Source organism: Natator depressus, chromosome 3 (assembly GCF_965152275.1).
Source record: "Natator depressus isolate rNatDep1 chromosome 3, rNatDep2.hap1, whole genome shotgun sequence".
NCBI classification, from domain to species: Eukaryota; Metazoa; Chordata; order Testudines; family Cheloniidae; genus Natator; species Natator depressus.
This window is the reverse complement of record NC_134236.1, coordinates 143,604,646-143,615,674: the sequence shown is the minus strand read 5'-3', so window position 1 is coordinate 143,615,674 and position 11,029 is coordinate 143,604,646. Positions and strand designations below refer to the sequence as shown.

Here is an 11,029-nt window from a genome sequence, read left to right as displayed (position 1 = left end):
TGGGAAACCTCAAACTGGTGAGACTCTTGTGATACCTGCAGGCAAAAAAGGATCTGTCATCGATTCTTGGGGATAAACCTGCAAAATGGCTGCATATCATTTCTTTATCTAAGAGCATGCCAAGAAGAATTTGAGACATGGCTTCTCAAATAAAGGAAAAGCTGTGTGTAAAACAGAATAAGGCCTGGTCTACATTTAAAATTTAGGTCACCATAGTTACATCACTCAGGCATGCGAGCACAAGCAATGACCAGGAAATTCGGTAGTGTTTTGGCAAAAATTAAAATAGTGGCTCTTCATGCTAAGTTCACTCAGTGCATAATCATGAGGCACTAGTTGCCAACAAATGCCTGCAGGGTGGCAGGAATAATTTTTATAGTGGGGGTGCTGAGAGCCACTGAACCAAACTATAAACGCTGTATATAATGGAAACCACTTCAAGCCAGGGGGTGCTGGAGCATCCCCAGCACCTCTAGTTCCAGCACCTATGAATGCCTGTTGATCCGAAAGTCATTCTGAATCAGGCTGTAAAGATGTTTAATTTTATTAAAGCACAAGCACTGAACTCACACTTGTTTTCAGTTTTGTGCATTGAAACAGGAAGTGAACACCAACACCTTCTCCATACAAAAGTGTTATCACGTGGGAAGACGTCTGTTCTCTGAACTCCATTCTGAAGTACAATTTTTCCTTAATTATTTTAATTTTGAGTGTGCTGATTGCTTTGTGGATGAATTAAGCCTGTCAAGACTAGCTTATCTAGCTGACTTGTTCACGCATCTCCATGAAATGAATGCCGGTTACTGGGGCTGAAAACTATGCCTTTTAATGTTCACGACAACATAAAGGCAATGATAAAGAAACTGCAGTTTATAGTACAAGAAAAAGAAAAGCGAAATTGCCAATCACTCCCAAACTTGGAAAATTTTCCATATTGAAAATTCATCCCGACCTCATTGCTGACATGAAAGAACAGTGCCTGAATTTGGTCACCAAGTTTAATGAGTACTTTCCAGACAGTGTAACAAATGAGACCAAATGAATCAGGGACCCCTTTTCAATAGACAACACTCTGCCAGATTGCTTCTTGGCAAAGGACAAGGAAAAGCTGACTGAACTGTCATCTGATGGTGGACTCAAGTTTGAATTCAGTGACTTTTAGTTGAAAAGGAGAGAGGAGGTGTGATATCAGACAGAGCTCTTGACATTCTGGATGCCCTCAGCATGATGTACCTTTGTGAAGCTGTTTTTTCTGCCCTGCTCACCATTAAAAACCAAATCCAGGACGAACCTCAATGCAGAATTAGCCCTTCAGTTGAAGCTGACCAATATCTCCCTTGACATAAAGCAACCATGTTACGTAGCAATCACACCCTTCTGATCTATGGCATGTTTTTCATTTTCTCCTTGGCTACTAAAGAAAAAACATATGTTTTTTGTTATTTAAGTGTTGCAACAAGAAAAGCAAAGTGAACACTGGCTCATATTCAACAATAATCCAGGTAAGGATGAGCAGGATCTTCAAATTTAGTAAAATGAATTAGGGTTAGGGTGACCAGATGTCCCGATTTTACAGGGACAGTCCCGATATTTGGGGCTCTGTCTTATATTGGTGCCAATTACCCCCCACCTCGACCTGATTTTTCACACTTGCTGTCTGGTCACCCTAGTTAGGGTTAGCCATTATAATAATGGCTTCTTCATTGTATTTCTTTTTGATGCAATGTTTAAAAACTTGAGATGTTTAAAAAGGATGTTAAAATTGAACACTTCAGGCTTCCTTTGACATTTATTTTGATAATAGTGTCCAAAAATACTTATGTTAAGTCTATTAAGATATAAACTAAATGTGCACAAAAAGGAGAAATTGGTATGTGGAAATTCAAACAATTTTTTTCCCCTAGGAATGTGGCATGTAACCCATCCCACCCGCCACTCGTGTCTCTTTGCCCCCTCCTTGTTTGGGGAGGCTTAGCCTCTCCTAGCCTCGTACCCACTGCCAATGGGGATGGGAGAATGGTATAAAGGTAGCTTGTAGGGAGGAATGGAGGGATGCAAAGAGACCCTGGTGTGTGCAATGGGCAAGGAACAAAGTGTGACCCCCCGCCCCACCAGTTAAATAAGTGCAACTTGTGTATAAACAGACTGGGCCCAGGATGTAGATCCAGTATTCACCTTTGGACAAGAGATCACAAGAGTTCTGCAAGCCCGCCAGTTCCCCAAAATTATCAACACTCTTTGGACAGATTCAGACCACTGATCCAATGGTGAAAGGTCACTATTCCCTATCTTGGAACCATCTAGGCATTATCTGTTTGAAAATTGTTTAAAATAGCAAACAATGCTTACAAATGAACAAAACATAGGTGGGACTGTTGCTAACTCTCGTGACTTAACTGGTGTCAATCTGGTGATATTTGGTATTTTCTTAAAGCCCCAGATCCAGGATTCATGTGATTACATAAGAATCTCCAGTTAGTTAGTTTTCAGCCTTCAAAGTTGCGAAGAAAAGCTTGAAAACATGAACCCTAAAGGCTCAACAACAACAGGCAGATAAAATGAACCCCCACCTTTTAAATTTTTAAAATCTCATTATTTTTGAACCAATCTCACAAACTTTTCAAGTCTGACTCATGATTTTTTGAAAACCTGGAGTTGGAAATACTGCATTCTGCTCTGTGATACAGCATGGCCAGAAGGCAGCAGGAGAGTGATATAGGAGAGATATGTAAATCCCAGGATGAGGAGAAGCCTTATTTCCTGTAGAGGGAAGAAAGGTGTCTATAGATTAATTAAAAGCACCTGAAAGCAATTAGAGCACCTGAAGCTAGTCACCTGATAAAACCCCCCTGCTTCAATCAGCCAGAAAAAGGAGTTGGAGCAGAGAGCAGTTTGAAGTAGAGCCGTGGCTGGCTAGAAGACCAAGACCCTAGGTAAAGAGACACCCGGCTTGTGCACAGAGAGAGAGAGAGAGAGAGGGCAGGAAGCCCCACAAGATGAACAGCAGGAGAGGGAAGTAGCCCAGGGGAAGGAAGCACTAATTTAAGTGGTTTACCACGATCCCTATGGCCCCTAGGCTGGGACCCGGACTAGAGGGTGGGCCCGGGTCCCTCCCTCTCCACTACCCTTCTCTGGGTTAGTAGTGGGACAGTAAATACCCTAGTTCAGGGGCAGGAAACTGTGCCCTGAACCCCCTCCCCCCAAGAAGAGGAAGCGCGGGACCCATCATAATTGTACTGGCAATTTGCCACAGCTCCTACTGAAGTCATTAAAGGTTTTTGTTTTTCTTTTACATTCAATTCAATAAGAGCAGGATGGGGCCCTGGTCTGTCATTAGAACATTGGAAAGTTACAATCTGCCAATTTGATTTTAGAATGTTGGATTAAAATTAAATTATGGTGCTGAAAACCAACCTAGTTTAATCTAGAAGCATGGCTTTTCATTTAGCAAACAGAGTCCAGGGATTTAGTAAAACTGCCAGAAAAGAGGAAAAACTCAATGTGAGTGACACAAATGCAGTAAAGGTATTTACAAGACAAGTGTTCTTGGATTAATAAAAAACTCTCCAAAATCAACAAACAACTCTTGATTCACAGGCCTGGTTTAGGATATTCCCACTGAGAGTTTCAGGAACTATTTCCTATTTCCTTTCATTCCATAGCCGATCCCTCTTTTTATATCTTTACAAATCACACCACCCAAAAGGTTCAGATGTTTTCTCTGGGACACTTTTTTTATTTTTATTTTTTGCTACAGTATTTAATTTACAAGCTTGGCTGATGGTCTCAAATATACTTATTGCCTTCCTTTGACAAAGGAGGCTCGTGTTAGATTTGTTATAGATTGTAGCTAGTGCCTTCAAATGGTCTTGGTTAACAGAATTAGGCAACAATGGTTTCATATGAGGGTAGCAGCCCTTTTAGTCATTGAGTGGAATGTTCCCCAGTTTTACAAGAAATCCAAATTTCAACCTAATTTGACTTGTTGAGATTTCAAACTTGTCCTTCACTCACAGAGCTTCACTAACAAGTTTCCACTATTTTGTAGTGGCCTTCTCTTTCCCACTGTTGGCTGTCAAGATTACACATACTTCTTCCAGGCACCAAAGCAAAAGAGTGAAGGTATTTGCAAGACTTCAAACATGCTTAGTGAGAAAGGTGGAACAGGGAGGCTGCTGGCAATATGCCTTCAGAGGAACGATCACACAATTTTTCCTTATAGGGACACTGTCAAGTTGAAATCTAGTCATATTTTAAGAAAGAAGTTTCAAGTAGTTTTGAATACCACACCAGCCCCTGAATCGCCCTACCAGTTGTTATGGATTGCCATTGCACAATCCTATTTTGTCTCTCCCCTGTTGCTATGTAGGGAGGGGGGAGGACTAACTGAAATTGGCTATCATATGTACAAAGTAAACAAAAATACTTCCCCCCCCTTTCATTTCTTTCTGTTACAGTAATCTCAGTCATTACTTATTACTAGCTACATAATTTTTGGACAGAAGAGTAATTTCCTGAATTGACGGTTTCCCTTTAGTTTGGATTTACCAGACTGCAGGGCCCTAACCACTCAGACAGAGACTGATGGTATGTAACAATCTAAATAGAATAGAATGTGCAGGAAGGCCACGCAGCTGACCTTACCCACAAACTGTTTTGACCTCCAAGTATAGGTACTTTTGCTATGTTCTTAACCAAGCATTTGATAATGCACCATAGACCATGTGAGCTATTTCTGCTAATAGAATTGTCCTGTAAAACAAGAATTAGTACCATTAGCATTTTACAAAGGAATCTGAATAAGGTTCAGTCCAGGCTCAGATGCCCGGCTACAGCTGAGGGGCATGCTACATAACACAGGAGGAGGGCAGTGTGTGCAAAGATGGCCTTCGGACTCCCTCCAATCCCAGGCTGCTTCTGTGCCGGTCTGGTACCTTAGCATAAATTGGAGCAGCTGGAAAGCTGTTCTAAATTACACCAGCTAGGGACTGTCTGCTCATAATTTCCAGCCACACTCTTTGCACAAGCAACAGGGCAGAGAGAGGGGCAGTGTCGGGGCAGTTACACTGGCTCTATGTCACTGAAGGATCGCCCTACCCTTGGTGATCCTCCTGTGGCCAGTTATGCTGACTCTGGAGTGGCTTTTCACTGGCAACGCAGCACAAAGCATCCAGGCCACAGTGCAGGGTCTGGGCCAGCAAGTGCAAAGTGAGCTGCTTTTTAAAATTACCTTGTCTTTTATCTCTTTAAAATTTACAGTAGAACAGCTTTAAAATAGTTTTGTAATTATATGAACCTAAAGTATAAGGATCTTTGATCTCTGTATCTGATATACTTTTAAATAAATAAATACTTTTAGCTATAACTCTTGAAGTTTTTGGTGACTGGGTGCACAGACATTTAAACCAGGCTATTGGGTTTTTTAAGAGTTGAAATTAACAGTTGGTGCTTTAAACAAACTTAATATGCTGAAACACTGAATGCAAAGTTACACTAACTCAAAAACACACTAACTGCACAGTAATTATAAATGCAGCACTGTAACAACTGAATGCATGCTTATCAACACTCCATCAGCAGTTTACAAAAAAACAAAAACAAAATCCAGGCAAATAAGAGAATTTCTTTAAAATCAATTGGAATTAAATAAATAAACCCAGACTTAAAGTGATGTACTGATCCAGCCAGTAACACTTCAGGATATAAAAGTGACTTTTCCTTTCTCTTTTTAGATTAATCCAGCATTACAATACTGTAAAACACAAGGCCCTTCTTGGGGAAAAAAGAAATTATTGTTCTCATATTTCATTTAGAAAGCAAAAGTTTTGTATTAATCTAGACATTTTAAATGGCTAGTTATAATATAAAGCTGCAAATGAGGCTTCCTAAGGTGTAACTCAACTGAGCTTCAGAGATGGTGTACTTAAAAACAAAAACCACACATGCAATTTTTTCTGGAAAATAGTGATTTCAACTTTCACTTAAAAACAAACACTTAAGCATGAGAGTGCATTAGGAATAGTCAAACATACTAGAGGAACAATCCACCTGCAAATGCGAGAAAGCATGATCATGTTCTCATTCTGAGTGATATTTTGATGATTTCACTTCATGTTATTTTATACAGTAAATGCCTAAACCTGGACATACTCCATCATACAACCCTAGTAAGCATTTACAATATTGGGTGGACTGAATTGGAGCCCCCAAGCATACTGTATCCTGAGATGGATATGTATCATTTCATACTAACACTCACCTCAGGACTCCTCCACTGGCTAGTCCATTATGCCATTAGCAGAAGCAGCTACCATATTCTGGCCATGGCTAGGGTAAAGGGCTCTATGGTCCAACTTTGCCTTTTGCTATCTTGTCAGTGGTTCTCTCCCTTACATATATGAAGGATCATGCACCAGCTAAAAACAGCAGTTCATTTAAAATAATTAATTATTACAATTTAAAAGTAAACTTGTTTCTGCACATATTGGAAAACAACAGGGCGTACTTAGTGACTCACACCTCAGTCCTGGGAGCAAAGCCAGAGTAAAAAGTGCTTTGCCTGAAGGAACTATGAGGGAATTCCTCATCTGTGACTGCAACCCATGTGACCTGGGCACCTGCACAGCTGAGTCACTTCCAGTTACTGTCAAATAAAGATAGCATTAGCAGCTACAGATGGCTGCTCTCCACTTACGCCATGTTATAACAACACAGGTCCTCAGACCATGCCCCCTACATATCCCCATCCCATGGGGAGTTAGTACTGAAGGTGAAATCCTGTCATTGACTTAAGTGGAGCCAGGATTTAAGCCACCCCTGTTGTGGTGATCCCTGTATTGCATAATGGCATTTAGAGTAAAATTTTCTAACCGCATCAAGTATCTGAGATGCCCAAGTCCCATTTTCAAAAGCGACTTAGGCACTTGGACCCTAAGTCCCATTGACTTTCAGTGAGACCTAGGCTCCAAAGGCCTGCTCCTCTCCATTGAAGTCAATGGGAAATTTATCACTGACTTTGATGAGCACAGGATCAAATCCCAAGTGCCTAAATCATATTTGAAAATGGGATTTAGGTATTTTTTGACAAGGTTACCTGTGGAATCCTACTGAATGGGTTCTCCAAGACTCTTGTATCTCTGAACAGTATCTCCTTTTGGCCCTTCTGAAGGGGTGTAAAGCACCTAAGGATTTGATCCTGAGTTCAGCTATTTTCTCCTGACTGGTACATGGGATACAGTGCAACACTAAGGGCTCTTCCATAGAACACATTGGAAACATCTAAAACATGGGAATTTAAAATTTTATTGTTTTTTTTAAATTATGTTGCAAGCCCTCATTGCAGAGTTACCTTTTTGAATATAAATTGTCACAATTCTGCCTTTCCAAGTCTGCAGACAGAAGGAAACTAAAAATTAATATGGAGACGTACGAACTGCTCTGTTCATCTCTGTCGTGTGTTCAGAATGAACCCTAATGGACTAAAATATCACAATTTTAAACTATTTATCTGGTGATGGTTTTAGTGGAAACTTTCAGCTCACATATTAATATATTGTGGTTTGGGTGATGAATAAATATGAAGGGATCTCCCATATAAATAATATTGCAAGTTTTAAAAATGAAAATATCTATATATTCTCAAAATATTTTTTGGTTATTTGTTTTTTCCCCTCAACATGGGATCTGGACAGGAAAAGAAGAGAAAAATCTAGGGAGACTAGATCTCCATGAAAAAAGAGTGATAGGAATACATGAGGGAGTTGAAAGATCTCAGGGTGAAATAAAATGTCAGAGAGATGGAGAGGATTTTCCCCGAGAGAACAAGAGTTGGTGTAATAGAGTCAATTTTATTCAAAATGACTCAGTAAAGCTCAGAGGTGGAAATCTGGAGAAGTTTGCCTCTGAACTTTGCAGCTGGTCTTGGCTATATGCCAGGTTGTACAAAACCTCTGGACATTTTGCACTTATAAATAATAACACCAGAGAGTTCTATACCACGCTCCATCTGTAGATCTTAAAGCATTTTACAGAGGAGGACAAAAATCACTATCTCCATTTTACAGAGGGGGAAACTGAGGCAGAGAAGTCACTGCAAGTGAGTAATAAAGCTGGAAAGAGAACCCATGTATCCTGACTCCGAGTCCCATTCCCCTTTCATTGGCCCAAGCTGCTTTACTATTATTAGTAAGAATAATTTCCTACACTTAGTATTGTGTGCTGGGAATGAATTTTCTTTTAAAAAAATCCCACAATTTTCCAACACTGTCCACCCAATTTGGGGAATAAAATTCCAGAGAATTTGGCAAAGCTGCCTTCAGATTTAACCCACTCATGATAACTGCCACGCACTTAAAGACATAAGGCCAATCCATTTAACTAACATAGTATGAGGGCACTGAAAATGCCAATGCATTCTCCTCACTCCACCCATAAACAAACAGCTCACCAGGACATTTAAAATGAAAAAATACATTAAGACTTAAAAGAAAAATAAGGAAACGTTTTCATAAAACATAGACTTATTGCATGATAGCTGGAGGCAACACTTTTGTGCAAACAGCTGTAAATCAAAATTGTCCTTTCATTAAGATTGCTTACAATGTGTGGCAATGGGAGACTGTGTAGAGGCTAATCAGTTTTCTATCTTCTTCACTTCCCAAAGACGTTGAATGGCTACTTGCTTGGTTTCAGAAGGTGAAGGCAATAACATTTTGCTTATTATTCTCCCGTTCCACACTTGATTTCTCCCCACCTGATTACTAGATTAGACAGTTCTTCTCAACTGGTATTTAAAGGGTTAGGTTTATGTCATCAGCTGTACCTCACCTGAAGGTGGCACATATTACAGAAAACTCGTCATCACAATTTTTTTTAACCTCTCTGGTAATCCTTGGTAAGCCTGTCGGTGTGTTGTCCCTGCTCATTTCAACTATGTGAAGGTTATCCAGTGTTTAAGTTCCTCCACACCCTGCAATATCTGGGTATAGTAAAAGTCCATGTTGGCTGCAAAGTCAGTACATACAGGCGATTCCATGTCACCAAAGGTGCAGTACAGTGCAGTTCCTCCAACACTAAGGAAAACAGTTGCTATGCACAACAGAATCAGCAAAATACAGGAGCCGCCACCTTCATCTGTAAATATAAAACACATGATATATAGTGGATAAAATAAAAGACTACACAAAAGCTTTGTACTTATTGAGATTAGCCATATGAAATCTAGAGAGAAATTTGAGATTTGTCTAACTGGAGGATTGGGGAGTATGGCAGGTACCGGAGTATGTGCATGTCGAAGTGACAAAAAATTACTACAAATTATAGTACATTCAAAAACAAACAAACAAAAAAGTGCGTGTATGTGTTTCTGTACCAATATAACAACCCATCATTAGTCATATGACTTTAATTCTGTAACACCTGTTCTCCTTTTCCTGTCCTCTTCTCGAGTCTTTTCAGATTTAGACCATGACCCTGCAAACACTCACACACCTGGTTAGTTCTACTACCACACAATTTTACTGCTTTTTTCCTACAAAAAAAATCTGACACATTTCAAATGAAAAATTAAAGAAAAAAAAAAAGTTTCCGTTCCAAAATTTTCACAGGGAGAAAAAGGGCCAGCTCTAGATAATAAGCTCTTTGGGGGAGAGAATGTGTCTTTTCATTTGTATTTAACAAACCTGAACCCTTTCAGGTGCTTAACAACAACACTGCTCTCGAGCAGCTGGCACATTCAGAGAAGAAAGTATATCCCAGTACTGGTAGCTACAAGAATTCCCCTTCAGTTCAAGCAGTAGAGATCTTTTAACTCTAGTCTGAAAAGTTTGCCACTTGGGGCTTGTCTACACAGGAAAGTTTTACCAGTTTATATTGGTGTAGTTAAACTGTTATGACTTTTTTTTTTTTGGTTTAGCTTAAATCCCTTCCCAAGTGACATAAGCTAAACCAAAAAGGGCCCTCTTATACTGGAATAAGTGTCTCCACACCAGTGTTACAATAGTATAACTATATTGGTTTAAAATCACACATTATTTTAGACAGGATTAATTATCCTGTGTAAAGATGCTCTTAGTGATGACAACAGAAATATAAATCAAGAACCTTTAACTGCAGTCTTTCCTTTCCTTTTCCCCTTCAATTACCCTGTACCCCAGGAATGCTATAAGCTCTGCAACTAATAACTATAAAATAATACTTTGCTAGACTCTCAGAGAAAAACCTCTATTTTTGGATATTTATGCTGTAAAATGTAAAATCAAGAATTTCAGACATTTGAATTGCTTGTTCAATGGTAAATTATTATTTTTTTACAAAAATGCTTCACTTTTTAAAAAACCTCTCACTGCCCCTCCTACATAAAAATAATGAAAATAACCAAAGTCTGTTTCCATTTTTAACCCCTTTACTCCATTTGGCAATATAAACAAGCCCTTTTGTTATTTGGATTGTAAACTCTTCTGGGCAGGGACTATGTCTTACTATAAGTTTCCACAGTGCCTAGTAAAATGGTGCACTAATCCTGGCCTAGGTGCTACTGTAATAAAAACTCCCTTGGACAGACAGTAGAAACAGATCTAGAATAAATGTTATACATTTCCTCCTCTCTCTAGCTGTTTTCTAGCTAAGATCTAAATTTTGATAGTTGGTTTTTATCTAACAGCATTAGAAACCGATTATATTATAAAGTGAAGGCTGAAACATGGCTAGGAAGCATTTTAAAATATTATGAAATGGCACAGCCATGCATCTCCCACTAACTTAAGTGGAGTTGCAGAGGCTCAATACCTCTCTCTCTCTCTCACTCACTATTAGGTCCTTAGATTGTTATGGCTATAGAGAGAAGGGAAAAACAATCACATAAGAATAAATGGAGCTACAGACATATTTCCCCTTGCTGTTTTATCAGATATATATTGTAACCTACCAGACTGTTTTTAAGTTTGAGATTTTGGGTACAATATAAACATGAGGAGGAGTTACAGAAATTTGCTCAGTGATTTCTCTAGATTAAAGGCACATTACTTGAAGC

At 39.3% G+C, this 11,029-nt stretch overlaps 1 protein-coding gene across 7 annotated transcripts in view; it reads right to left on the bottom strand.

Moving 5' to 3' along the window:
- Positions 1-531: 531 nt before the first annotated feature.
- CNST (consortin, connexin sorting protein) overlaps positions 532-11,029 on the bottom strand; it is a 112,917-nt gene continuing 102,419 nt past the window's right edge. For 6 of the 7 annotated variants that reach the window (XM_074948945.1, XM_074948948.1, XM_074948947.1 and 3 more), the window contains one exon: positions 533-9,132. In XM_074948945.1, the coding sequence (XP_074805046.1) occupies positions 8,930-9,132 (203 nt within the window). In that variant the 3' untranslated portion in view covers positions 533-8,929. Of the gene's footprint in view, positions 9,133-11,029 lie in introns of all 7 variants that reach the window. The other variant, XM_074948951.1, reaches the window with a different exon arrangement.